This window comes from Hippichthys cyanospilos, chromosome 8 (assembly GCF_059441005.1).
Source record: "Hippichthys cyanospilos isolate Australia breed blue-spotted pipefish chromosome 8, RoL_Hcya_1.0, whole genome shotgun sequence".
In the NCBI taxonomy this organism is placed as follows: domain Eukaryota; kingdom Metazoa; phylum Chordata; class Actinopteri; order Syngnathiformes; family Syngnathidae; genus Hippichthys; species Hippichthys cyanospilos.
The window spans coordinates 1,354,471-1,382,421 of record NC_142376.1 but is presented as its reverse complement, the minus strand read 5'-3'; the positions used below and the strand labels follow the sequence as shown (position 1 = coordinate 1,382,421).

At 44.6% G+C, this 27,951-nt stretch overlaps 4 protein-coding genes and 1 long non-coding RNA gene across 16 annotated transcripts in view; 4 read left to right on the top strand and 1 right to left on the bottom strand.

The window, feature by feature from the left end:
• Positions 1-537: 537 nt before the first annotated feature.
• On the top strand, positions 538-1,975 carry LOC148419777 (uncharacterized). The gene is made up of 4 exons (XR_015866456.1): positions 538-664; positions 743-820; positions 1,497-1,531; positions 1,625-1,975. It is a non-coding gene; the product is annotated as an uncharacterized LOC148419777 (long non-coding RNA).
• A 2,164-nt stretch (positions 1,976-4,139) lies between these two features.
• ppm1ba (protein phosphatase, Mg2+/Mn2+ dependent, 1Ba) lies at positions 4,140-13,780 on the top strand. Of its 9 annotated transcripts, none has more exons than XR_015866327.1 (7): positions 4,140-4,483; positions 8,395-9,311; positions 9,407-9,524; positions 11,059-11,203; positions 11,774-11,831; positions 12,458-12,474; positions 13,027-13,780. XR_015866327.1 is itself a non-coding variant. In XM_088420811.1 (7 exons), coding segments are annotated over exons 2-7 (1,197 nt in total). In that variant the 5' UTR covers positions 4,140-4,483; positions 8,395-8,423; the 3' UTR covers positions 13,028-13,780. The 9 variants fall into 9 exon arrangements, 6 of the variants coding, with proteins under 6 accessions (XP_088276937.1, XP_088276933.1, XP_088276936.1 ...); XM_088420811.1 differs by having other exon boundaries at positions 11,059-11,173; XR_015866326.1 differs by having other exon boundaries at positions 11,059-11,173; positions 11,774-12,474.
• Positions 13,781-15,775: 1,995 nt separating this feature from the next.
• Positions 15,776-23,914, top strand: slc3a1 (solute carrier family 3 member 1). Of its 2 annotated transcripts, none has more exons than XM_088420805.1 (13): positions 15,776-15,900; positions 15,989-16,038; positions 16,244-16,327; positions 16,668-17,152; positions 17,643-17,822; positions 17,906-18,051; positions 18,247-18,372; positions 19,187-19,306; positions 19,893-20,017; positions 20,083-20,284; positions 20,355-20,522; positions 20,829-20,951; positions 21,016-21,754. In XM_088420805.1, the coding sequence occupies exons 4-13, from the start codon at positions 16,777-16,779 to the stop codon at positions 21,445-21,447; spliced, it is 1,998 nt and encodes a 665-aa protein (XP_088276931.1). In that variant the 5' UTR covers positions 15,776-15,900; positions 15,989-16,038; positions 16,244-16,327; positions 16,668-16,776; the 3' UTR covers positions 21,448-21,754. The 2 variants fall into 2 exon arrangements, 1 of the variants encoding a protein (XP_088276931.1); XR_015866325.1 differs by adding an exon at positions 22,727-23,914 and having other exon boundaries at positions 15,865-16,038; positions 21,016-21,582.
• Positions 20,657-27,558, bottom strand: prepl (prolyl endopeptidase like). 2 transcript variants are annotated; one of them, XM_088420804.1, is made up of 15 exons: positions 27,026-27,558; positions 26,721-26,840; positions 26,575-26,641; positions 25,932-26,076; positions 25,778-25,845; positions 25,413-25,539; positions 25,024-25,240; positions 24,537-24,728; positions 24,229-24,447; positions 23,582-23,751; positions 23,300-23,516; positions 22,916-23,065; positions 22,361-22,487; positions 21,783-21,865; positions 20,657-21,720 (listed from the first exon to the last, which is right to left on the bottom strand). In XM_088420804.1, exons 1-15 carry the CDS (start codon positions 27,131-27,133, stop codon positions 21,718-21,720), a joined length of 2,013 nt encoding a protein of 670 aa, XP_088276930.1. In that variant the 5' UTR covers positions 27,134-27,558; the 3' UTR covers positions 20,657-21,717. The 2 variants fall into 2 exon arrangements, with proteins under 2 accessions (XP_088276930.1, XP_088276929.1); XM_088420803.1 differs by having other exon boundaries at positions 20,657-21,573; positions 27,026-27,557.
• The window catches only part of camkmt (calmodulin-lysine N-methyltransferase), a 114,099-nt gene continuing 113,476 nt past the window's right edge, over positions 27,329-27,951 (top strand). The window contains exon 1 of one of the 2 annotated variants that reach the window (XM_088420814.1): positions 27,329-27,605. In XM_088420814.1, the coding sequence (XP_088276940.1) occupies positions 27,510-27,605 (96 nt within the window). In that variant the 5' untranslated portion in view covers positions 27,329-27,509. The remainder of the gene's footprint in view (positions 27,606-27,951) is intronic. The other variant, XM_088420813.1, reaches the window with a different exon arrangement.

The following is a 27,951-nucleotide window of genomic DNA, read 5'->3' as shown; positions in this document are numbered from 1 at the left end:
GCAGAACATCACTATTGATCATAAAAAAAACAACATGACTATTAATCAAAAAACATTTCAAGTTTTTCAATTAGTCAAAATAATTAGCTCACATTAGCTCTTCGGACCAGAAGATAAAGCAAAGACAATGCATTCATGAATGGCCTTCATTTTTATAATTTATTTGATTTACATTCTTTTACTTATTTGTTTATTTGAATTGTTCTATTGCACTTCATCACCTCACTTTTATCATTTTTTAGTCGACTATACATCCATATGTTATGTAAAGTCTCTATGCATTGTTGTGTTGAAAAAATATATTGTTTAAGTGCCTTTGAACACAGAAGTCTGCTCACCACTGCTTGATCAAATTCTAGTACAGTACAGTCGATTCGTTTTCAAAAAACCCAAGATGCAATACCGCTCTGTGACGCTAGGTGGTAGTGTGACCCCGTTTTCCGAGCAAGCAGCCACCCTCTGACCCCAGCTCAGTTGGCGCACTCAAGCAGTACTGTTTATTTACCAAGTCAGGGCGACCTCTCTATGGCGGCGTATTTGATAGCAGCAGCGTAATGCACTTAAACCTGTATGGGGTTGCGTATGATAGTATATCTTAAGGACTCTGCACACTGCAAGGATGAAATCCAGGCGGGAAAAACGCTGACACACAAAGACGATCCAGGTAAACCTCAAGAACTGAAGCCTTACAATCTATGCTTGGATGGTGCTAATTTTGCCTTTACCGTAATTCCCTTAATAGCGACAGAGGGTCTACTGCAGCGAGTAAAACGTGCTTATTGTAAGCTACTACGTGAGCCCAGGGAGGTATTGAAATAGGGTAAGTTGGTAGGGTGATTAGTGCATGCGCAGACCCCTTGCCCAAAATGGATGCATTATACGCCATACCATGCACAATTGAATATTTTCATGCTTTTCAGTCAATTTCAACTACCGTACTTTTACAAAAAATATAAATACGAATGTTTCATTTTTAAATTTAAAATGAGCACATTATCATTTGGAGTAATATTTTGGGAGAATTGCTTTGGATTTAAATCTTCAGTTCGTCTATCTATCTATCGTTCATTTGGCTGCTTATTTTTGGCTGATTTTTAGAAGGGCCTTAATCAGCCCATTTCATTGGTCGGCTGATGAATCGATCGAGCCCGAGCCGGAACATAGGGCACTTCATTGAACTGTCGAGTTCAACCTCAGCAATACTTTGTTTTACTTGCAGTGTATGTGAAAGATAAAAATTAGACTAACGTTAATGAAACCGTCTTGTATAGTAGTAGGGCAAGCAGTTATAAATGAGAACCGACATTCACCATGTGAATGTCATGTAAAGCATGATAATGCTGTCTAGTGGACATGATTGCTAATTGCACTCTTGTCCGCTGCATTCCTCAGATGTGGCTTAATAAACAGTATGGCGTATTATAGCCTAGGGTTAACCCCTTCATGGCTTCTTTTCCATATTACACTGAAATTACTGTGTTGTGTTTTATTTGCAGCATAACTGTAGAACCACAGACATGGTGTTTTAAGTGTAAGTACAAAAACAGAAAAAATATATTGTATCAGTACAGACAAAAGTAGACCAGCGCCTGACGAATGACGGACCAGTCAAACGTCACCCTAGGTGGGGCCGACGTACTGACGGACCAACAATTACATTGTCGTCTGGCTTGAAAAAATGACGGGCTGACGATGACGGCAAGGGGGCGGGGCTCTGACAAATGTCGGACCAGCAAAAAAATGTAAGTTGCCCACCTCCGCATAACAGATGTTAATTGTGTTTTTTTGCAGTTTTTTATAATGTATGTGTCTGTAAAGCGAGGTAGTAATCTGCACTAGGGCAGCTGCACTCGTTGGTACCACCCCCCCAACCACACACACACACACCACACCACACACACTAGGCCATTCTGTTGATCAGTGATGAGAGGGAGAGAGAGTCCTCCTTATTCAGCTAACAGTTTGTTAATGACCCTAATCCCATTAAAAGGGGGGGGGCATCTTGCCCCCTTCACATAACATGCATTAATATGTACGCTACTTTTTTTCAAGCACATAACCAAGAAACACAACACACACACTCCACCTGAGGAGAGTCCTCAAAGACAGCAAGAAAAAAAAACATTGAGGAAAAAAAAAAAAGACATGCAAATCAAATGAGCGTGGTGCGTTTTGCGACACAATTTGCCACCAATTATTGTTTTGACCCGGCTCCTCAGCGGACAAAAGCAAGGAGGAAGGACTGCAGCTTTTCAAGAGCTCTCGTGATTGAAGAGCAAAAGGGCAAGGTGATTGCTCCGTGATTAGGAAGGCAAGACTCGCCCATGGCTGCGCGTTGCGCACACACACACACACACACACACACACACACACACACACACACACACACACACACACACACACACACACACACACAGACTGTATGATAAACAAAGGCGCACTTGACTCTCTGTTGATCCACATCATAAAGAAAATTGATCCGGCAGCTGTTTTGCAGCCTGCTTCTGCGTACACTCTCTTCGGTTGATACGGCAACATGAGAAAAAGCATACAATATTTGCATAGAATAATATTAATAACAATGCGAGGCTCAAAATATTTTTTTGCAGAGCAGTTTTGTGTGTGTGTCTGCCTCTTACTATATGCACAAATAATATATGGGATATTTGGGATGTGGTAGTTTTTTTTGAAAAAAAAAAACATTAAACAATTATCTACAACTTTACTAACAATAATTAGCACAGCACAGAACTATGTTTTTTTTTTTATAATCCAAAAATACTCTGCGCTCAAAAGGTGGTACGTGGCTGAAACAATATTACACATGTTAAGGACCAGTGAAATACATTATCAGAAAAAATGTTACCTTTTTCTGCTGAAAATGACTTCTGTAAGTCTAGTATCCCAATAAGAATTTTAATCAGTCAGATATTTAAGGCAGATGGAGGTTTCAGAGAGATCATCACGTTAAGAAATTCTCGTTATGCTGCAAGAAATCAATGTCTGGCCCATTGTTGACTTGGTAGAGGGTTTCCGCCATCCAAACAAGCATCCTCTATTATTGATGATCTACTTAGCATTGCAAACACGACACACGGGCGCCAATGTGAAGACCCGCTCCAAAGATGGTCATACAGTAATGGGTGTCAGTCAATGATTTGAGCATCACATAAGGGAATGTTTATGATGGCGCGCGTAACTGCCTTGCTGCGGCGGAACATTATTTTATCTGCGCTTGCTATCTGCCAGTCATCTCGTTCATGCGGAGGGATCCGCTTATACTTTCCCGCCCGGCTAAGAATAGCTCGAATGGCTTTTGATGAGGGATCTCACTCATCTTTTGTGTATTGCAGGCCGACCGGAATAGAAAATGGAATATACTGTCATCTAAATAATGCAACGGCAGGAAACGTTTACACATGTGCTTTAAGGGAACTATGATTTAGCGCTGCACAAACATGTGCATTATTGTGCACCTGCACAAGAAGCTCCAATATATATATATATATATATATATATATATATATATATATATATATATATATATATATATATATACAGTGTACATATTTATAAATAAAATATATGTAACAATATGAATACACAATATGTATATAGATTTATGTATATATAAAAAAACATGCTCAATAATTGAAAAATAAGTAATATATATATATATATATATATATATATATATATATATATATATATATATATATATTTTTTTTTTTTTTTTTTTTTTCAAAAACCATTACAATATAACGATATTTGACTTTATTATTTTGTATTTTATTTTGTAACAATTGGAAACCTTTGTGACTCCCCTTAGTGAAAAGTGCTACATTAAAACCTTTCCGTATAACACGCACACAAATGTAGTGTGCATGTTTTTAATACGTTACATAATTTTTTTTAAAAACGTATCTTTTACCCGATCTACAGTAATCGATGTTGGCTTGTGTACCAAATAAAGTGCACAATGCCCACACAGTGTTTTTTCATAGCACGCCAGCTGTCGAGTGTTGACAGTACGTCAGAGAACCAATGAGCGACATCTTTTACGGCCAATCAAAACGCAAGCTCAAATCAGTGCTCGCGCAATCAGAGAGGCGAAGCGGGCCCTAACCCCGCCCCCTCGCTGGACGTTGAAAAGAACGTCATCCAGCTTCATACATTTAACTTAGCTTTAGCCGACATTAGCTTACCGTTTGCGTCGCGCCCGAACAACTATGCTCCCCGTCAACCGGTAGCCGGCCCGTATTCGCCCGACACCACTTTCAAACATGACTTTAAGAGCCGTACGCGGAGACGGGCGGGAGGGCGAAGTGAGCGGCTAGCTTGGAATCCGTGCGAGGTGGCTAGCGGCCGATGGAGCGCAGATGCTAACGTGTAAGGAGCGCTAAGCCTATCACAACAAGCCCGGCTCCTTAAACGCGACCTGCCCTCGAGCCACACGGACGAGACCCCGCATCTTCTTTTAACGGTGAGTACACGGACTGGACAAAAGCTCATAGCGCAAACCTAATAAGCTAATATTGACAGTTTCACAACTGTCAAGTTAGCCACCTCTTAATTATTGTCCATTTCAGCTCGTCTGCAATTAGCGTTAACGTTCGAACCACTTTTTTCGATGGTGGTGAAGCCAGTTTAACTGCCCATTGGGTGGTTGGGAAAAAAATGCAAAATTTTCTGGAATTGGGTGGTTTAATATTTCTGTGTGAGTGACACTTTCTTTCATACATGTTAACGTTAGCGTCTCCATATGAAAGTCATGCAACTGCCGCAAAGTGTGGCCACGTCTAAAAGGCCTTTATGTGTTTGCATTTGGTTTCGTCTGTGCTCTCTATCACCTCACGTTGCTAGTGGTAAAGCTAATACTGGACTTTGGGTGATCGCCACCTTGATAACATGCTCGTTAAGACAATAAACACTTTTCAACCACTGGAAATGATCACAACGTGTTAAATGTTCACATAAACCCTGCAGAAGTTAAATGGTTTGAGAAAAGTCAGGTACCCGAATGTTCATAAACGTAAAAATTCAAGCCTTAATCCCAGCTCTCAAGACACTTGTAGGCGTGTCATCTGTGCTCCATTCAACCATTGGAAATGATCATAACGTGTTCAATGTTCTCAGAAACCCTGCAGATGTTGAATGGTCTACAAAAGTAAATAGGTATTCAAAAGTGTCAACATTGAAGCCATTGTCCTCACTCTCAAGGCACTACAAAGTATGTCTTCCAAGCTCCACTCAACCACTGGAAATGATCATGTAACGTTCAATGTTCATGGAAACCCTGCAGAAGTTGAATGGTTTGAGAAAAGTAAGGTAAATGAGTGTCCAAAACCGTGAAAATTCAAGTCGTCGTCCCTGATCTCAAGACACTAGTAGGCGTGGCTTCTGAACTCCATTCAAACACTGGAAATGATCATAACGTAACCCTGCAGATGTTGAATGGTTTGAGAAAAGTTAAGTCAAGTATTCAAAGTCTGGTGCGGCTTGTCCGTGAAATTAATTGTTTTTTGCTCAATTTTTGCTGCTGTGCCCTAAAAATAGCGAACGATATGGTGGTAAGTACAATATATTTAGGCATGTGGGAATTTTCCAATTAAAATTGGTGCTTGATTTAGATAAATTGAAAAGTCTAAAACATAAACATTCAGTGACTTGTTTTAATCACTGCTTCGGTCTGACACGCAACTTGACTGGTCAAAGTTAACCAATTTTTTTGGTGAACCCATTTTTCGAGTGTGTTCATAGTAAAGCATTTCTTGGGAAAAGGAGGGATCTGCACAATTTTCATCTTTGGCCAGGTAAAAACAGTTGCTAACCACTCACCCTGATCCAAAAGAGGACACATCTCACTCTCCCTTCCTATGGTCAGCTTGGATGCTCGGCGAGCCGCATTTGGCCCTCCCCAAGGTTCCGCGCTGGCGATGACCGGCCACGTCCATTCAAAGTGCTGCCCTTCCCGGAAAACGACTGCTTCCGATGCAATTTACGATGAGTCATCAACCATGGGCGATTTAAGATATCCCTGGCCTGTCCTCCTCGCTTGTAAAAGCATTAAATACCTACAGTGATTTGATTATTCGTTAGATGTCTAACCAGCGATGTAAAGTTGGCTTGAGTCCAATTCGCAGGACCTTTAACATAATGCACTTTTAATGGCAGTAAACGGGAGTTAGATGTGAGCTTTTGGGCCGCGAACAAGTTGGCGCCCGTGTGTTTGTCTGCCTTTGACAGGCTGATCCTGGCCGGCGCGCATCCCATCAGCAGCTAACCAGTAAATTGACTTAGCTTGTTAAAAGAAGCCTGCTAGTCTGGATCCCTCGACCCTCTTGATCTCGCTCACCTGACTTTCAATCAGGCTTTTCATGTCACCTTGCGACGCCTACAAGGGCAAGACTTTCCACGATTAGCAGAGGGCCGACCGTGACATGTTTGCATGCTGCAACCACCTGAAACGAATCCCCATAATCCCTCTCAACTGCCACCCCAACCTGCGTATCTATGGAGATGCCCCAATGCCGCGACGTCGCTTATGTCGCTCTCAAGTTGGTTTTGTTGTCGGTCAGTGGTTCTCAAGCTTTTTGTTTGTTTTTTAGGAATGTTTTGATACCGCTTTTTCTTCAGACCGATACAATAATGCACCGTGTAAGGTGCATCAAACTATAAGGCGCTTTTGAAAAAACGGAAGGCTTAGGTGCGCCTTTATAGTGTGGAAAATACGGTAGTTTTCAAGAAGTACAATAACGTAATTTTAAAGCAAGAACTTCAAATCCCACATTCGGAATTCTACTTAGTTGGCGTAAAACTGCTTTTGAAAAGTGGAACTTGGGCCAGGTGTCGGCCCTCATATCCCAACTTTTTAAACTTTTTCTTCCTTGTGAATTCGTTTTTTCAGAAAAGTACGCCCTTCCCAACCAAAAGCTTTTTTTGATTAAAAAAAATAAATAAATAAAAGAGCTGTCCCACACGTGTCTATTCAACTTGTTGTGGTATTTTATTCAACTCCAGAAAGTAAACTGCATAACATTGGCTGCATTTAAAACTTACAAAACAAAAATTTACAACATTTTGCAATGACGTCACTATAACGCATGAGCAATAAGTTGCTTCATGTTCCACTTAATTTGCTCTTAATTTGAAAAGAAAACCTACTGTTTATGTCACAGCATTAAAACGCTTTATAGTTAGATCTGCTGATACCTGCATTAACTCCTTGGAAGAAAATGCCTTCACGTACCCTGATTTGAGAACCATTTCTTACTTCCACGACTACTATTTTGGACAGTTGCTGTCCAAGTAGTATCGTATCCTCAGGTGTGTGTCTCATTCCCTTCTAGCAACTCGATGGTATTCATTTAGCTGATGATGTTCAGGTGCTGACTGAATGGGCCAATAAGAAATGCTCCAGAGTTATCTTGGCGTCCATTGGTGCCAAGGAAGCTCTTAAAACGGTGCCTTTCCGTTTAAGCATAAACCAAAGTGACTGAGAGTAATTACCACCGCTTCTGGCTTGAGTTATTTTTTTGGCGCTGTTAAAATAACCGCAAACCAAAACAATGTGTTGCTAAGGCAATCTGGGAGTAGTGTTTTGAAAGCCATTAGGGTTGTAATCTCTACCAAAGTTGAGGACAGCCAGAGGTATTGTCACGCCAATTATCAGCCTGGAAAACATCGCACTATCGTCTTACTTTTTTTTTTTTTTTAGAGAATACAGCAGATGTTCTCAAAAATCCTCAGTGTGCCATAAAATCAAGCGTATGTGTAAATTTGACTCCTCTGGTATGCTGGTTAGTTTTTCTTAATGTACATTAATCTACGTAAATATGTCTTATAACTCGGTGTGCCCTATATATGGAAATGTCTCAATGTAGACCTCTTCTATCAGACTGCATTTTATCATCAGATGCGCCTTAAAGTCTGAGAAATACAAGGTTTACTGTCTTGGGTCTGGACTTGGACTCGGACTTGGGGCTCAATAAAGGCTGACTTCACTACAGCCTCACCGGACTGTTCGGATTCCAAATTCCAACTCCTCATGATTGAAAATCGATCAACTGATTTTTAATGTCGAGTCGTTAGTAAGCTCACATCAAGGTTTAGTTCATTATTTTCAAATCACATTTAATCGAGTATCGTATTTCTTGGAGTACAGCTCGACCTCGCTCATAATTTGGCCCACAACCCCCTCTTTTTTGTTTTCCTGCAATTTGGGTGAATTTGACAAAAACGCGATTATAAGTCTACCCCTGACTTTTGTGATTACATAGATCGTGGCTCTCCAATTAAAACACGTGGTGTTTATCCATATAGTTGAGTTCGAGTTTGCTATTCAATTCAGAGTGTCGCTTCAGTCCCCTCTGTCTTGTGTGTTCTCTATTACAGGCGGCCGTGGGTCTCTGCAGAGCGGAGCCATGGGTGCCTTCCTGGACAAGCCCAAAACGGAGAAGTACAACGCCCACGGCGAAGGCAACGGCATCCGCTACGGGCTGAGCTCCATGCAGGGCTGGCGAGTGGAGATGGAAGACGCCCACACGGCCGCGCTGGGTCTGCCCGCACCTGGTCTGACGGACTGGTCCTTTTTTGCCGTCTACGATGGCCACGCGGGCTCCAGGGTTGCCAACTACTGCGCCAAGCACCTTCTGGAGCACATCATCAGCGGCAGCTTCGGGGCGGCGGGGGCGCAGAGCTCGCCGGCCGGATCCGAGAGCGCTACAGACGCCTCGCCGGTAGAGGCGGCCCCCTCGGTGGAAGCGGTGAAAGCCGGCATCCGGGCGGGCTTCCTGAGGATCGACGAGCACATGCGCAGCTTCTCGGACCTGCGGAACGGCATGGACCGAAGCGGCTCCACGGCCGTGGGCGTCCTGCTGTCGCCCGAGCATTTCTTTTTCATGAACTGCGGCGACTCGCGAGCCGTTTTGTACCGAAATTCCCAAGTGTGCTTCTCCACGCACGACCACAAGCCTTGCAACCCGCGCGAGAGGGAGCGCATCCAGAACGCCGGCGGCTCCGTCATGATCCAGAGGGTGAACGGCTCGCTGGCCGTGTCCCGGGCCTTGGGGGACTACGACTACAAGTGCGTGGTTGGCAGGGGCCCCACCGAGCAGCTGGTGAGCCCCGAGCCGGAGGTTTACGAGATGGTTCGGACCCCCGAGCAGGATCAGTTTGTCATCCTGGCGTGCGACGGCATCTGGGACGTCATGTCGAACGAGGAGCTGTGCGAGTTTGTCAAATCCAGGCTGGAGGTATCCGATGACCTGGAGCGAGTCTGCAATGAAGTGGTGGACACCTGCCTGCACAAGGTTTGCTCGAAAGCGCGTGCGGCATAACGGCGGACTCGCGCCGACTCTGTTATACCTACTCTCACCCGTTTCCTCTTCCCTCCCGTTCGCCCTAGGGGAGCCGGGATAACATGAGTGTTGTGTTAGTGTGTTTGCCCAACACTCCCAAAGTGTCCGAGCAAGCTGTGAGGAGAGATGCCGAGCTCAACCAGTACCTTGAGTCTCGCGTGGAAGGTGAGGATTCATGGCCTGTTGTATGTGTATTTTTTTTTCTGTCTTTCAAAGCAGCTCCAGTGTAACCATATATCATTTTTGACTCAAGTTGCTCCGTCAGACAAGATTGAGACCTCCAAAAAGCTCCTATACCCTAAGATCACCAGTTAGCCATCCGCTACCGTGGACATGATTTGGGAACACTGGTTTAAAAAAAAAAAAAAAAAAAAAAAAGTCACATCTACATCACACTGTCACCCATTCTCCCGGAAGTAATTTCTTTGGCGGCTGGTTGGCAGCGCTGGGTGCCAAGCTAGCTTGCGTTACAGCAGCACTGCCTTATACACAGTCTATCACGTGTACCGATTGAGCTGCGTGATGCGGATCCTCCGTGGTGACAAACTCGCCTACTTACAAGTAGCACTTTCATCAAAGACAGACAAGGAGTCACTAACATACAGTCTTACATTTCTGTAGCATTTCAAAAATGTAACAATCTATTGGGTTAAATGTATTTTTTACTACCTTATTCCACGTAATTGCATATTTATATTGATTTGATTTCGATTCTGGTGTCCCCCGCCAATGGCCTGAAGCCAGCTGAGATAGGCGCCAGCAAGCCTACGACCCCTGTGGGGATAAGCGGCTCTAGGAAATGGATGGATGGTTGGATGGATTTAGATTCATTGAACATATAGAAACACAATAAAATAAAATTAAAATAACTTGCTTTGGCTAAGGTGGTACAAGATATATAAATGTATTTTCTGTCATACTGCACTGAAAGTTGCCTGGGGAAAAAAAAATGGCGAATTGAATCTGTCAAACGTAGAATTTTTCTTAAAATTGTTCGGTTCTACTCTATTGTCTAACCTTCGCCCGAGTTGGTTCCCACCATGCAGAAGAATGTCACCATCATGACCTCCTTTTCCATTTCAGCGAGCATTTCCCTTTCTTATTCGCCCCCTTGCGTCCCTCCGACATCGTTTTCTTCTCTCCCTCGCTCAGACATGCAGTGTCTTTTCTCTGCTCCCCCATTGGCTTCTTCATTGCGGCCCCCTTGAGAGCCTTAAAGCTTTTTTTTATTATTATTTTGCTTGTTTGCCTCTAAGTTCTTCTCATGGACAAAAGGCTCTCCAGCTGGTTGACATTATGCTCAAAACATACAAATAGATGTTCACCGAATAGATTTATTGGCGTCTTGGAGTGGAATGAAGTCATTTAGTATTCCACTCTAATGTAAATGTTTGGCTTCTGGGATCATCTACTGATGGTGGACCAAAAAAAGAAGACAGGAATGTTTTGGATCAACTTTGGAATGGCAATTTGCCACCATCAACTAACTTGCATGCATCTTTTAAAGGGGACGTCAAAAGATGGTATTCTGATTCGTGGTGTTTGTCGAATATGAATTGATTGATAATGATTTATTGAACAGAGAATAAAAATCAACAATACATATAGCATCTGCTGGATAGATGGATGGATTTGTCCTCGCCGGTGGGCTCTCAGCGGATGTTCCTCATGTCTAACGTATTCTCGCTGTGGTTTTCAGCCATGTTGTCACGCCCAGCCAGCGAGGGTTTTCTTGACCTGGCCACGGTGATGAGGAACCTATCCACTGACAGCGGCATGCCGGCTCTGCCGCCAGGGGGAGGCCTTGCCAGCAAGTAAGAGCCCCCCCTCACCGCCACCATAAGGTGTTTTATCTTTGGGTAAACCTCAACATGCCAACACTAAAAGGAATCACATTATAGAACATCTCAGTTCATGTACCTAACTTCACATCCGCCTGGCTCCGACCTTCCCGTGTGGAGTTTGCATGTTCTCCCCGAGCCCGCGTGGGTTCTCTCCGGGTACGCCGGCTTGCTCCCACGCGCCAAACCATGCATGGCAGGTGTATCGGCCATACTAAATTGTCCTTAAGTGTGATTGGCTGCGTGAATGGTTGTTCGTCTCTTGTGTGCCCTGGAATTGGCTGGCAAACAATTCAGGGTGTCTCCCGCCTACTGCCCCAAGGCAGCTGGGATAGGCACCAGCAAGTGACTCTCAAAAATGGATGGATGGATAGATTTTAGAAGGGACATGCCAGAGTTGGTGAGGAAAATATGACTCGCTGCTGATAGAAGAACGGGAGCGGAGGAGAACCACTATCAGAGATTTTGTCCGTAGACTGATATAATCCAATGCTGATAGATGATGCGTCAGATCGGGACACCCCTAATGTGAATATAATGGGGGGGAGTTTAATTCCACTGTTCTTCTTGCAGACAAAACGTCATCGAAGCGGTGTACAACAGTCTAAGTCCATACAGAGAAGAAGAAGGGGTCAGTATCCGCCACGCTATCCAAGACTTTATAGCTTCGTCATCAATTGACAAGTCGAAATGATTGCGCCGCTATTTGCAGTTTTACGCTGAAGGCGATTGCGAGTTTGTTAGTGCGCACGTTTTTGAGAGGCATGTTTGAAGTGTGTTGTTGTCCCTAAATGTTTGTTCAGACCCCCCATTGTTAGCCATGTTTGATGGAGCACCTCTTTACTACTTTTGTTTAGAGCACCCTGCCATACTGGAGTTAGTTCCCAGCTGTGTACATGCAGGAAACGGGCCACGTTTTGGACGTCCACCCCTTGCCGCATTAAACTGTCAAATGCTACTAAATGTTGCGGTCCGCAATTTTGCTCTTCCGCAAAATTTTGTGTGTTTCTTTCAGGACCAACCAGTTTTTCTTGTGCTTCAAGACAGTTTACATGAATGCTATCGTACCTCATGGCCAGATTTTAATGCTTATTAATTATACAATTACAGGCCACAACATTAAGGCTGCATGATAAACAATACAGACAGAATGCTGATCTTAGTTTAATGGAAATTGTCCACTTGAAGGCTGCAGCGCACATCAAGCCATAGTGGGATTGAGAGAGTCTAACTATATACCCCCTCTGATTAACGCAGCCCTCCTGTTTCATTTGGTAAGTGACGAGCTATGAAATTGCCCCCTCGTCCCTTGCTTCCTTATTCCCCCTCTTTGACTTCCTCTCACCACCGCCCTTACGGGCCCACGCGCTCAGTCGCGCAGGCATGTCGAGCGGCCGCCGCCAGTGTTGACCCCCCTCCTCCCGTCCGTGTCCGCTCAACGCTAGCATGCGGAGGCGCGTCTTGTGTACCGACAATGGACTGTCCCCCCTGTCCTTCTGTCCTCGTGCGCTCAAACATGCATGCGCCACCCCCCATCGTGGCGGGCTGGTCTTCAACTGCACGCTGCGGCAAAAAGTCCCTGTCTTTGTCACTTACTGTCAACAAGATGAATGTCCCTCAAGCTCTTCTGCAGGCCTGGGGGGGGGGGTGACTCCCCCCTGCATTAATTTAGATTTTGTGATCAGGTGTCTCACTGGAAGCGTCTATTCATGATAACCAAAGTCTTTTCCTCCCTCTGTCCCTAATTTGACTTCTTTTTCTCACCCCTCACCCTAATACCCCCCTCCCCCCACCTTCCTTCTTCTCTCTTGGCGCCTGTCCTCCAGAGCGCCGCCAATTTGGAGTGTCACTGGTAGAAGTTCCTGATGTGCTTGAAGGACTTTATAAAGGACAAAAAAAGCTCCTGGATTTAGACTTTTAAGTCCACCTCAACCTAAGTTTCTTTCCTTCCTTCACCTATGAAGGAAGCATCAGTTAACTGACTCCCCCATCCCAAAAACAAAAAAGGAGAACCTCACATGTCTGTTAACCATTTCCAAAGCTCCCCGACCCTCCCAGCTGGACAGATGGTCTCCACTTGCTTGGAAACAGAAAGCCGAAAACCACCTCATGGACTTTAAACCTTTTTTTTTCTCGCCACAAAGTCCAAAGACTGAATGTGTTTAGACCACACCTAAACATGGCATCATTCAAAATCCCTCTCTGCAATCCAAAAAAGACGTCCGTCAGGTGTCTTTCTAACTGTGGCGAATCCTTTTTGCACGTGCTTCCTTAACTTGCCACTTGGTTGATATTCATAGGACCCAACACGCTTTGTTGTCATGTGTAGAATAACTGTTAAGAATAATTTATATCATAACTTCAGAATAATATACAAGATATTTATATTTTGAGTTATTTTTTTCCTCTTCTAAACCCAGCAGATTGGCCCGATCTGCGCGTATGTGATTTGTCTCTGTTCATACGTCGTGCTACTCTAGTATTCCTACACTATAGCGATCCAAAGAAGGTGTGTGTGACGAAAAGCGGAGGCTCACTTCCCATTGTGAGTTCAATAAACAATGGCAAATTGTGCGTTTACCTCTGAAAGTCTGTCTTGTTATGGCACATATACCTCCTGACATGTTGAGTGTTTTTGGTAGTAACCGTCACTGCAAAGGTACCCCCATTGGACGGCCTTCATTGGGTACGTGAGATGCAGGTATCAGAAATTCTAACCCAGGGGTCGGCAACCATTAACATTCAAAGAGCCGTTTTTACCTGGTTTCCACGGAGTAAATAACACTGCTAGCCAAAATCAGTTGGGTGTTAGCAGCCGGAGGAGTTGCTTACAGCAGCTTTTGTTAACCAAGGTTGTACCACATTATTTTCATTAAAAGAAGCAAGCAGACCAAACCAACGTCTGAATCCATCCGTGTTCACAAACGGGCATTAAAAGAAGTTTATTTTGGAAGGTCACGCAGTATTTCCTGTTTATGTTCCCTGTCATTTAGCTTTTGTTGGTGTTCCTGTTAACAAAGCTTATTACCTTCTTGGTTTCAAGAAAAGAATTAGCAGACTGACCCAACGTTTGAGTCCATGCCTGCTCACACACACGGGCATTAAGATGACATTTTGTGTTATCTTCGTGCAATTTCGATTTTAATATTCAGTTATATCTCACAATATGTGCTTTTAATCTAGAAGGCCGTGTCAAGTTTCGTGTCCTGGTGCACCATACGTGTCCTATAGATGTCGCCCTATCACCCAATCATACAAACGTCATTGACTGCAATTCAATTGCGTCACTTACGTCGTCCACGTAGCCGATCTGAACCAAAATTTGTCCCAAACCACGGAGAGCCGCAAAATAAGGACGAAAGAGCCGCAGCTTGATCCCCTGATCTAACTTAATGCTTTTTTAGTGCTGTAGCGGTACACTTTTGTTTCAAATTAAGAGCAAATTGATTGGAACATTAGGTAACACTGCTAAATTGTGTTATATTGACTCCTTTGCAAAACATTAGTGACTTCTTTTTCTGAAAGACAAGCCAGAAATCAAACCGACGATTCAATCTAGTTTCTGGAGTTCTTGAATAAAGTACGCCAAGAAATACCACTACTGATGTAGTATCAAACTTTAGTCGGACAAGGATGGCACAGCAATCTTCTTCATTTTTTTTTTTTTTTTGTGGCGGTTCAAGGATACTTTGCTGGAAAAAAAAATTCATAGGGGCTACATCATTGAAGAAATTCTAAGAACCACTGTTTTAAGAAAAAGTGCTTTGTAACTGGTAATACTTTTACATTTGGATTACTTAACACATTCCAAAAAAATGGTGTAAATGCCGAAGTGTCATCGTCCAAAGAAAATTCTGTATCTTATTTTTTTGTTTGTGTAATTTTTTTTTTCTTCTAAATAGAAAAGAAGTCATAAAATTTGGGGATGTGTGTGTTTATTGGACTGGTATTGACATTAATATTTTTCTTAACAAAACATGTTCTAACAGTTTATTGACTGACAGACTGCATTATTGACTAATTTGTCACGTTGGCCTCTGAAGATTTTTTTTTTTGCAAGATGAAGGTGCAGCAACAAAAGCAATTGCTTTCTATTTTATTGTATCATTTTTTTTGTACGTGAATCTTTGCATTCATAAGATTGTTTTCAAAGTAGCTCATTTTCAAATATTTTGAGATGGCTGGTAGTCAGAAATTTCCCAAAGGTGCATGCCTGTGTATGACAACGTTTTATAAAATGAACACATTCATTCTTTATTGTTAAAAAAATAATTTCAAGTTGCAGCGGTTTTGGCTGTCTTGCTGCGTACAAAAAAAAGAGAACCCAAACTAGCCTTGTTTTTACCTTTGACATATGGACATAATTACCGTATTTCCCTAATTCATTGTTTAGTTTGATTACAGACAAATGATGTTTGTTCCACTGCGTTTTTCACTCATACTATGAGTTCACCTGGTTTTGTTTTTTTTGTTTTTTTTTTTACACCGTAAACGTCAATAAAAAGATTGTTTTAACCCAATGAAGAAACTATAGTTTTTTTTTCCCCCCTCTGGCGTCTGTTGCCCTGGAATAAAAAGGAGCCAACCATCCTTTGTTGACTGAATGTGTACGTTGGCAGCGTTGCGCTTGTGTGCTTTTCTCTGCACAGGTATGGCTTAAAAGTTGGATGCAATCTACGCCACGACGAATAGCCAATCAGGTAAATGTCAACAAGTATTACTTTGCCAAATATGTAATTCATTCTTGCATTAGCAGCGTTGTGCTTGTGTGCCTTTCTCTGTGAACAGACACGGCAGAATGTTCTTCGTAATATAGGCCGCCGCAAATAGCCAATCAGGTAAATGCCAACACATCTTCATATTTGATCAAATACTTCATTAATTGTGCAGAAATTGCAAAAGTGTTTTTCTGTCATTCAGCAAAAAATATCAAACTATTAGGCACACTAAATTTAAACATGCGTTTTCACAAAACCAATCTTATGTGACGGCAATAAGTTTTGAGCCATTGATACCGATGCATTTTGGCATTTCAATTTAAAGGAGTCGTAAATTGATTTCCTCACGGTGGATGGATGGATGCACGTTTCAGAGCCCGTCGCTTGAGCTGCAAGATGGCGCGGCACGGTAAGAGCAAACGAGCCGTTTTATTTCCTAGTTAGAAAGATCAGTACCATGAAACTGATAGAAGAAATTAAGAAATGAATTTCCAAACATTAAAGAGGTTGTTTTTGTAGAAACCCCCAAACGGACATCTGTCACTCAAGATTTTTGTCAACTCCAAACTAATCTGATTTTGAAAATGAATTCTCAGTTTTCATTTTCAGAGAAAAGCCTGACTGTGAAAACGCATCACATATATTTGAATTTCTATCCGTGTTTCGCTTTGCAAAATCCAACAACCTGACAAGCTCCTTCTGCAGAGAGTGACCAAACTAATCTGTAAGCATTCCTTCCTCCCCCACAGTCCACAGGTCGCTATCAGCGCACGTGCGTGAGCGAGATAAGTCAAAGGACCTCAAACACATGAAGAAAGACTCCCGCTGCCGCATTCCAGCCACAAAGTTAGCGACCGCATGGAGCTCATCACCCGCAATCCGGCTTTCCAGGACTTGGAAGATGGCAAGCCTGCGGAGGACATCATCAGCGCCACCCCGGTGGAGCCAGATGCAAAAGTGACGGACCCCCCCGACGAGTACACGCAGATCAAGCCCTACGCCGGAATGCCCAAGGAGGTTCTGCTGCTTTACTCGTCGCGGGCCTGCTACCGAGTCCCGCGGGAGATCCTGTTCTGGCTGATCGTGGTGTGCACGCTGACCTTGATCGCCATCACCGTCAGCGTGGTGGTGCTGTCGCCGCGCTGCCTCAGCTGGTGGCAGGCATCCCCCATCTATCAGGTGTACCCCCGTTCCTTCATGGACTCTGACGGGGATGGAGTGGGAGACCTCAAAGGTGAGTCGCCATCGTTGCCTATCGCGCTGTTGACATTGCGAGGCAGAATTTTTTTTTCATTGAAAATATGCTGTAATACAATACAAATCTAAATGAAAAACTCTGCAACAATATATTTTGTGGTTCAGTACAGTTTACATTTCCAAAAGGAGTAGGGAGAAGTTGTCGAGTACTTCCCTTGTTTTTTCCAAATTTATTAAATGTTATTCGAATGCTAGCTCGATTATATACAGTATCATACAGAAAACAACAGAAATTCACCATAATTCACAATTTTCTACAGAATATCAATGTGTCAGTTTTCCCGAAATTCAACATTTTTCACTCCAAAATTCCCCATTCTATCCCAGTGGGGCAATTTCTCTCCACGGGTCGTTTGCCATTCGTCCCAGTGGCACGTACGACATTGGTTTTCATTTTCAACATCTCCAAAACATGAGAACCAACGTTGAGGATTCTGACGCCCGGTTCGCATGTGTCCCATTTGAAGGCATTCAGCAGAGGCTGGGCCATTTCGAGTACCTGAACATCAAATCGGTTTGGGTCAATCCCTTCTACCGCTCTCCCATGAGGGACTCCGGCTACGACGTGGAGGATTTCCGGGCCGTCGACCCGCTCTTTGGCACCATGCAGGACTTTGATGATCTTTTGGCGGAGATGCATAAATTAGGTGAAGCCCTCGAGCGGTTTTCGGAAAGCCGCGGCGGCGGCTGGACGCTTAACGGAACGTGACTCGTTTTCATCCGCCACCAGGTTTGAAGCTCATCATGGACTTCATTCCCAATCACACCAGCGACAAGCACCGCTGGTTTAACCTGAGTCGCAGCAGACACCCGAGCTACGACGACTACTACGTCTGGGCTGACTGCAATGCCACAGGACCCAAGCCCAATAACTGGGTAATGCCACCGCTACCATCCGAGAGGTTCAAACCACGGTCCCCGTGACGTTGCGAGCTCCGAGGCATCTTGACGTCGATTTCGGAATAATATGACCGTGACCAGAGATTGAGGGAAATGGGTGAATTATTCATCAGAATAACCAAAAAAATGCCTTTGGTTCCACTTTGAATCGATCTACATCCCTTCTTTTAGGTGAGCGTGTTCGGGAACTCCTCTTGGACGTACGATGCAGTTCGAGGGCAGTGCTACCTGCACCAGTTCCTCAAGGAGCAACCTGACCTGAACTTCAGAAGCCCCCGTGTCCGCCAGGAGATCCTTGTAAGGTCGCTTTGATACTAAAGTCTCAAGAGGCGCCAAAGGAATATTTTCATATTAGACGTGGCTTTGTCCTGAGCTTAAAAGCCAGCAGATACATTGACGAGCCCTTTGACACTGTCATTTTCACTTGACGTGGCAAAATGGCCGCCAAACGGTGGATGAAAAGGGCATTTTTGCTGCTCTGTTCGTTTTTCATAAACACAATATTAAGTAGAAGGCTGTGCTTACACGAGTGGGCCTTATATATATATATATATATATATATATATATATATATATATATATATATATATATATATATATATTTTTTTTTTTTTTAACATCCCCTTTCTAGAGTAAAATGCTACATCTGGGGGTTCTTTAGATTTCACATTTAAAATGCATCATCCATGAAATAACACATTGAAATGTAAAATGATGTAAATGCAACCGATTGGCAGTGTGATGTCATTTTCAGTCGACGGGAAATGACAAAATGGCCGCCCAATTAAATGCATAAAAAACGTCACGTTTTGCTGCTGAATTTGTATATCACAAAAGCAATATTATTCAGCTTGCCATTCTAAGACACATGATGGTGCACATAACATATTATGGTAAAGAAAATTTTTAGGATGACCTCCCTTTAAATTATAAGAGAATAATCTTTCTCAGCAAAACCAACGTTTACAATCAGTGTTGTTTTGGCCTGTCATGTGCTGAGACACCTTTACGATATTACATATTAACTCCAGTTGTCACTGTCTTGTGGCTCAAAGTGCAAGTGACAATTACTTTTTTTTTTTTTTTTTTTTTTTAACAACTTTAATTTCAGGACATCATCCAGTTCTGGTTGGACAAGGGTGTGGATGGCTTCCGCGTGGATGCGGTGAAGCACCTGCTGGAGGCGGCGCACCTGAGGGACGAGCCCCAGGTGGACCCCGACAAGCCTCCTGTGAGTTTTGCCGCCATCGCTAGTCTGCTTAGGACTTTCATTCAGAAATCACTTTTTTTTTTTTTTTTGTTCTCAGAAAGATTAGAGGCATATTTGAGTGGATTACCCCATCGCGCCACGGCATTATTATACGGCGACATTTCACTCAAATCATTTTTCAGGGCCAAGCTGCGCTTCACCGGAGTTTTATGGCTCTCTAGCCAATCAGATGCAGTTACGAGCCAGCCAATCAGGTGCGGGCTGCTATCTCATATTGCACGTTATAACAGGATTCTCAGCTAGTAAAAATGCCGCCTTCACAAGAGTTTCAACTGCTGTTTCAGCAGAATCCAAGCAAGTTCCTTTAATGATTTATTTATTTTGGCAGATCTTTCTAGGTCAAGAAAGTATTGTCTGCTATGTGTACGTACACCTAGGTGGTACCGTAGGAAAGATTGGATTCCATTCTTTGTAAAAGGAACATCAGTGAGAATGTGGAGAACCCCTGCTCTAAATGTTCAGAAGCGTTTATGAAATTGTTGGGCAATGCTGTAATCTGCTTTGTGGGCGTTCATAGCACAGTACCGTATGCTCTGCGGCGTTCCAGGAGTCGGTGACGTCCGAACGGGACCTCCACCACGACTTCACCACCACGCAGCTGGGCCTGCACGACATGCTCAGGGAGTGGCGGGCTCACATGGACGTCTTCAGCAGGGAACCGGGCAGATACAGGTATCGCGGTGCTGTTTGCGCCTCTACCATGCAGAAAAGGCGTTTACTTTACCCCGCGCGTGTAGGTTAATGGCGACCGAGTCGTACGATGGCCCAGAGGTGGAAAAGACCATGATGTACTACGGGACGCCTCTGGTGAAAGAGAGCGACCTGCCCTTTAATCTGTACCTGGCGGACTTGCCCCTCAACGCCAGCGGGCTTTGGGTCAAGCAGCTGGTGCATCTGTGGATGCGCAACATGCCCGCGGGACGCTGGCCCAACTGGCTGGTGAGTGGCACGGCCGCCTTATTATTGGCCCTAATTGCAACGCGGTCATTGTCCCTTTTCCGCGGCTCAGGTCGGGAACCAGAACACGGCTCGCGTCGCCTCCAGGGCGGGTCAGCGCTACACGCGGGTCATCAACATGCTTCTGCTGACGCTTCCCGGTACGCCCACCACCTACTACGGCGAGGAGCTCGGCATGGAGGACGTCAACGTCGGTCACAGTCGCGTTGGCCACCCGGCGGTAAAACCACGTTTCTTTACAATACCACAAACTCATTTGGGTTTATGTTTTTATATTTGTAAAATAGCAATATTTAAAATATTATGAAAGTTATATATATTAAAATATTCATGATTTATAATTGACATTTTTTATTTGTAGTTTTTATTTAGTTGTATTTGTAAGCTTGCTATTATTATTAAACATAGTAGTAATATATAAGTAAGTATGTACAAGTAATGTATAACCTGGAAAAGAAATATTTCAAAGGTCAGGTCCAAAGGTCCAGCGGTCTACTTTGCGTCCAATCAAGTGTGTTTGTTGCAGAGCGCCGGAGCTCCTCAGCGTTCTCCGATGCAGTGGAGCGCGGATGTCAACGCGGGCTTCAACAACAAGACCAATGTGACGTGGTTGCCCGTGCATCCCGACTACGCCCGCGTCAACGTGGAGGTAATGAACGCCCCGCAAAAAAAAAAATATATATCAGAAGATACGTTTCCACATGTTCCTCCAGGTCCAGAAGCAAGACGAAAGCTCTGCGCTGTCCCAGTACCGGCGCCTGAGCGCGCTGCGCCAATCGGAGCTGGCCCTCCAGAGGGGCTGGTTCTGCTACGTCCACGCCGACCGGGACGTCTTCGTTTACCTCCGGGAGCTGGACGGCCTGGATCGCGCCTTCCTCCTGGTCCTCAACTTGGGCCGGCGCTCGGCCGTCACCGACCTGTCGGCGGTGGAGGAGCTGCCCGAGAACCTGCGGGTCCTGATGAGCACCGAGCGGGACCGCGACGGCAAAGCCCTCAGCAGGTCCGCCGTCTCCACCGGGGCGGGAGAGGGCTTGATGTTTGAGTTTTCCGCCCGCGCCGCCTTCAGCGCCAAGCACCCGGGCCTGTGTTATGTCTCGGAGAAGGCTTGTTATTTAAGCGCCGTGGATCTTCTCTATACTTGCTAACACGCGCGTCTTCCATTGTAGAGTCCGCTACCGTCACATGACTTTGTTATGTCTCTTACTCCTCCGGGGAGGACCAGGGGGCTCCAGCTGAAGCTCCTTGTAGACAAAGGCTAGCTGGAGGGCTTCCTGTGGCAGGTAGGACAGGACAGCTTGGTGTAGTCTTAAGCAAAAAGTGTCTCTCTTTGTGGCTGAACAAGATCGAGTATTAACAGGCTGTTGGACCACTTCAGACTACACGTTAGCAGGTGTGTGTGTGTTCTTGCAGCGTGTTCACTTGATGAAATAAAATAGTCAACTCAAACAACAATTTTTAAAAAGCGTGATTTAGTTTTTACCTGGTCCAGCATGGACTCCCAGTCATCCGGTCCCACGTGATTGGCTCCAGGTTGGATGTTCACGACTATATTTGCTTGAGGTTCTGCAAGAAAATCGAGCCAATTTCAATAGATTCTTCCTCCCTGCTTGCCCATCCTCTTCGAATGGCGATGTACCCAGCGCGCCCCGATCCCCCCCACCTCGGCGGTGGCGGCTGTTTGACAAGCGCGGTCTTGACCTTGACAGCTCCCAGTCGGCACCGTCTAATCTCTGGCTCTGATACGCTATCTCCTTACCATGCTAATGGGCCCGGGCCGCGCCATCAGCACTTTTATCAAATAGACTCGGGAGAGGCCAGATTATGCGCACGGACGCAGACTCCCCGCCCTCCTCCGCGCCGCTCCGGGCGTATGAACAAGTCGAGACGGCCGATACGATGAGCGCCGATTAGAAGCGAGAGGGGCGAAGAGAGGCTGCCGCCCTCGAGGGGATGAGTGCAATTAGCGGGCACGCGCAGACGCGCCGCAAGGTGACCTCCGCTTTCCAACTTAGACGGCTCACGTGTGGCTCCGCCTCCACGAGGTTTGCGTAGATGTACCTGATTCGCCCGATGTTTTGAAGTGAGTTTTCATCGCCGTCTTAAGCTTCTCTGCGTACTTCAAGACACCGGCCAGAGGCGTCCTGCGGTCGTCTGCGTAGGCTGTTAGCAGCATCGACGGGTAGCGCTGAAAAAGGAGGAAACGTAATGCATTTACTGCCATTGACGAATATAGACGTCAAAGATCCATTTTTACTGGACTGACAGTAAAATGACATCCGATACTACTATTGGTCATTCTCTTAGAGCAGTTTTACTATCGCAAAGTATTGTCAATAATTTCATGAAATTTGAAGGAGAAATTTTAGATTTGACTTCAAATTATCGATTTCTTTGATAACCGATTAGTTGTTGCTCGCAACACAGTGAAGTGGTGCCATCAACAAAACCAAAAGACTGTGCCTGAGAAAAAACAAAAACAACCAATCAGAGGCAGGAGGCATGACCACCGAGCTATCGATCAACAGCCACAATCTGCTCGACAGGTAGGTTTTATGAGCGCTTTTTGCTTACTATTTATTTGTACATCTCTAAACTTCCAATTGGAGTGTCTACCTGAGGGGTGATGTTGTGAAGCGGGCAGTAGGAGGCGATACTGAGCCTGTGGTCAGGGTTGCCCGGAGGGTCCCCCCACTCCTCCCTGTCCTCCAGCGTGAGAGGCGCTTTGGGGTCCACCATCGTTCCCAGCACGTCCAGGAAAGGGCTCTGTCAAAGTATGGACATAGAACAGCTAACTCATGTTGTTAACATTTTCCAGATTTTTTTTTTTTTGTGGGTTTTACAGTACAATGGTTGTCCACCTAGCCAGTGCAAAGGGTTTTTTGGTAGAAAAAAAATAATTTGGGAAAACTGGGCCATCCAACCACGAGTGGTATTAAAGATCCTGAAGCCCTCCCATGAACGCTTCAATTTTTGCTGCATCAGCATCTCAAGTCTTACCTGCAAGACCACCGCCCGCATCATGTCCGGCCGTCTATTGCACAGCGCCCCTACTGGCACGGCCCCGGCGCTGCAGGCGGCGAGAACGGTCCCGGAAGGGGCGGAGACGCCCGAGGAGAAGAGGTGAGCCAAGCAGGCTTGAAGGTCCTCCACTCCTTTGTGCTTTTGCTCCAGGGTAGCTTGCCGGTGCCACGCCAGGCCTCGTTCCCCTCCGCCTCTACCGAACGGCTCCGTCATTGCGCGTGTTGCCGTCCGGCGCCCGCCCATGGCGGCGGATGTTACCTTATGTGGCAGTAAGCCAGAGCCCAGCCCCGCTCCAGCAGAAACCTTTTCTCCGGGCAGAACCGCATGTTGACGTCCCGGCCGTAAGCGCCGTAGACGTGCACCAGCAGGGGCGTGGCTTCCGTACACGCCTCGCCGTGAAACAGCGTCACTGGCACTAAAGTGCCGTCCTACACCACAGATTGGTACTCACTTTTGGCAGAGTTAGGACATCATGTAAGTCACTTTATTTCTAGTTTTGGAATTCTGATTGTAAATGAGAATCCTGAGAAGGCTTTTTTTTAATCTTAGAATTATGTTTTTATATCATAAGTATCATTTTTAAGTTACTTTATTTTTATTTTACAAAGTTGAATTCTGAGAGGAAAATCTTAATTTTTACTTAGCATGAGAATTGTGAGAATAAAGTCTGGAAAAAGTGAGAATTTAAAAACAAAAAAAAAACAAAACTAGAATTCTAACTTTTTTCCCAGAATTCTAACTTTGGTCTCAGAATTCTGAGAAAATTAGAAACCAAAGAATAGTCAGAATTCTGAGTTAAAAATGAGAAGCCTGCCAATTTGTTTTTCCTCCTCACTGGCCTTAATCCTGTAAGGAAAAAAAAACAACAGCTCAGCTCATGAACGCTTGACGTCCAGCATTGGTACCTGACTGCGAGCCTTCAAGCGTGCAGTGATATAGTTTCTCTGCTTCTTTAAAAACGGAGAGAGTCTTTCTCCCACGCCCGATGAGAGGAAGCCTTCCTCGGGGTGAAGACTGTAGGACAGCGGGGGGCGGACTGGCGAAGAGATCAGGAACTCCAAGGCGGCGCGTTGCTCCGCAAGTCCTGGACGCTTGCTTTCCACGGTGCACGCCCACCAGGGACACTTCAAGTCCACAGGCCAGGCAGAGGAAGGTGGAATAAATAAATATATATATATATATTTTTTTTTTTTTGGGGGGGGGGGGTACCCACCTGCAGAGTGTACGCGTCCCTCGGTCGGGAGAGCGGGAAGACGATCAGCTCAAGCTCGTTGTCCGTCGTCGCGGCAACCAGTACGCAGCAATCCCCGACCACGTCCATGTCTTTGAGCACCGTGCCCGGGGGCGGGCTGAAGACGGCGTCCCATGACATCATCGAGGGCTCGGACATCGGGGCCTTCACCACCTCAAGGGGGCGAGCCAGCTCTTATTATTTTAATCGACTTTTTCTCAGCTAATTACGGTCAAATAAAACTCGAAATAACAACCAATCACGGCTCATTTTGTCAACGTCGCATGACCCAACTCAAAAACAGGTGAGCTGGGATTGGTTGTTTCTCGTGTTGTTCCAATAACGATATTGCTGTAGTGAGGGATCCCGATTCGGCAGCGGTGTGAAACATATGGGCCGCGGGCCGGATCCAGCCCGCAAAAAGATTTAATCCGGCCAGGTTTTCATGAATTCTTTCTACTATCCTTACCTGATATTCCCGTCCGGGCCCCGTGTTAGCGAGTATGATCAAGTTGCGTCTCCAGTGTTCCACATGATACAAGAGGTCCGGCTGGCGCTTCTGAACCAGGACGGGATCCCGACGTGGGTCGGAGACGTCCACGAAAAACACTTGGGAGCTGCTCCTGCTGTTGCAGGCGATACTCAGCACGCGGCCATCTCTCGACAGGGACACCTCCGCAAAAACGCTGAGGTTCGGAAAATTCATTTCGGGTTAGAAATCTTCACGTTTGACGGAAATCGTCCGATGACCTCACGCGGGTGAATGGAAACATTTTTTGATGATTAAAAACGGTAAAATTAAAAGCGGTGAAAATCAATCCAAATTCATTCATCTCCTTTAAGGAGAGTCCTACTTACTCCGGCTGCGATTCCTCGTACACGGAGCATGTGGCGTTTCCGTTCGGGCTCAGGTCCAGACGACACACTTTTCGGCACTTTAAACCTTCCTGGATGGTGTAAAACAACACCTCGTCCGTGGCCCATTCTTACAAAACACAAACGTCACAATGTTTGTTGCCATCCTCACATGAAATTATGCTCTTTGTTTTTTTAACCCTCCTGTTACGTTGCGGGTCCAACTGACCCATTTGGTAAAACAACATAGTGAATTTGGATTATACACTATTCGGACTTGTTTGGGCGAATCAACACGCCTCGGGTCAAAATGACCCAGGGACATTATTGCTGTTAAGACATAAACACGAGGATTAAATCATACTTACCGAAGCTGAAAACATTGTCCAATGTGAGTACTGCAATGTTTCTTTGCCCGAGCTTCACCACCACGCACCTGAGTGAGATGTCACATGACCTCATCTATTCATGATTGGAGACGTAACGGACAAAAACGTCAATGTTCTCTTCTACGATACTGACCTTGTAGTTTCTGTGTTATGTGTCTTCACAGTGGCAGCAAGATGCTTCTCCCCAGGGGAAAGTCGGATTCTCTGCACAGTCCACTCAGGCGTCTCGCCCGCGGAGACACTTTCCAGGTCGAGAACCCGCTCTGGTTCTGAGCCACCTGCGGGCAAACGGATGCTTTTATTAGCAATGCAGATGAAACATTTATTTTTCTAGTGTTGTTCTGATACCACCTTAGCTTCGATACCAATCCCGACACCTGCGCATTATGAGACAATACTGATACGATTCCAATGCCGCCCCATTTGGATTTTTTTTTCTTTAAACTTAAAGAATGGCACGCTCATGAAGTACAAAAGTTTTTTTTTTTCAACATGAAAATGCTGCCTCGCCATTTATTGAGCGTTTAGGCCAATAGGATATGCTTTGCATGAAAGTGCACACAGCATATACACGCAGTATCGGTATTTTTCCCGGTATCGCTATCTTGTTGGAACAGCCCTATAATCTTTTTCATATTAGGCCTTTGGTGATCACTCAAAACATTGTGAGGATTTAGGAAAATCAAATATTACACAAAAAGCCGTGGCATTGTGCATACATTGGCTACAAGTGAAAAATGTTAAAAAATAAACTGCCTCAAATTATATTTACTTACTGTTTCTCTTCTCCATTCTGTAGATGCTGTTTCCTTCCAAAAAATAAACATGGTGACGACCATACACCTGCGTCAAGACAGATCGTTTTTGTGATTTGTTAGCCTTATTTTCCACTTGGAATTCTATTCACTTCCACAATGATTACCGCAGAGTGGTCAGGTACGTTTGAGAACCTGCTGTAAATTGCCCTTAGGTGTCTCTTGAAGCACGCCTTCAAGTCATTGTAGCGATCGAGATCACCACTTGGATGAGATGAGGGTGTTTCCTGAAAACAGGTAACAATTTAAACGCTTTCAAAAAACACCCTGAAAACAGAAAACAATTTAACCGTTTCCAAAAAACACATTGAAAACAGAAAACAATTTAAGCGCTTCCCAAAATATTTTTATTTGATTTTCCCCTAGTTTGAAAGTGGTCCTTAAACGCAGCGTCCTTCTCGGCCACACTTACTTTCGCGTAGTCGCGACACTTGACACGCTTGGCGGCATAAACATCCTGACAACGTGAGCGATAAGTCAAAAAACGTGCGGCTAAGCGGCGTGCAACAAAAACAGCCATTAGATCATTTCACAATTCTTTCGCGTCTTGAAAGAAGTTTATCAGCATCAGCGGCCATGCTGTTAGTCGAAATGTGAGTGACGTAGACAGAACGCACAGAGAAAACTAATCAATTCCCGAGTTAACTACAACCTCGCTTCATTTATAAAATCTCGATCGACTGCTCTGAAAGCTACTACTATGTCTGAAGTTTCCAAAGTGTACGGAAGTGCTATGATTTTTTTAACAGGTATCGCCAATGCCGCAGATTACAATCGTGTCAGTGTATTTTTGAACACAAAAGACATTTTTTTATATCACCGCTCTGCTGCCTTTAACGAGCTGTCCTTCCTGTATTCATCTGAACACTTTTCAAAGTCATTCTGAGAGGAGAAACATGAACGAGGACAAGTCTTGTGCTGCTAAATCCCGCACATCTCATGATAGTGTTTCCACAGATGTTGCCCGAGCCAGGTGGACCCTCCTCAGACAGGTAATAAAATGCATTCACCCCGTCTAAAGCCGGGAAAAAATCATGTCGATGTCTACACATCGAGTGAGAAGTTTTTTTTGTTTTTTTTTTTACAGATGCAGCAGACATTGCATGATAATCGTCCTTCTTAAGAATGAAATTGTGTCATTAAAACCGTTATATCTAAAACAAAAAGTGCTCTTTACAAACCCAAAGATAACCTCAATAAGAAGTCATCATATATATATATATATATATATATATATATATATATATATATATATATATATATATATATATAGTTCATGCACAAATAACATTTAAAGCATATAACAATCCACTGCCGAAGCATTGTTTTTTTTTTTGA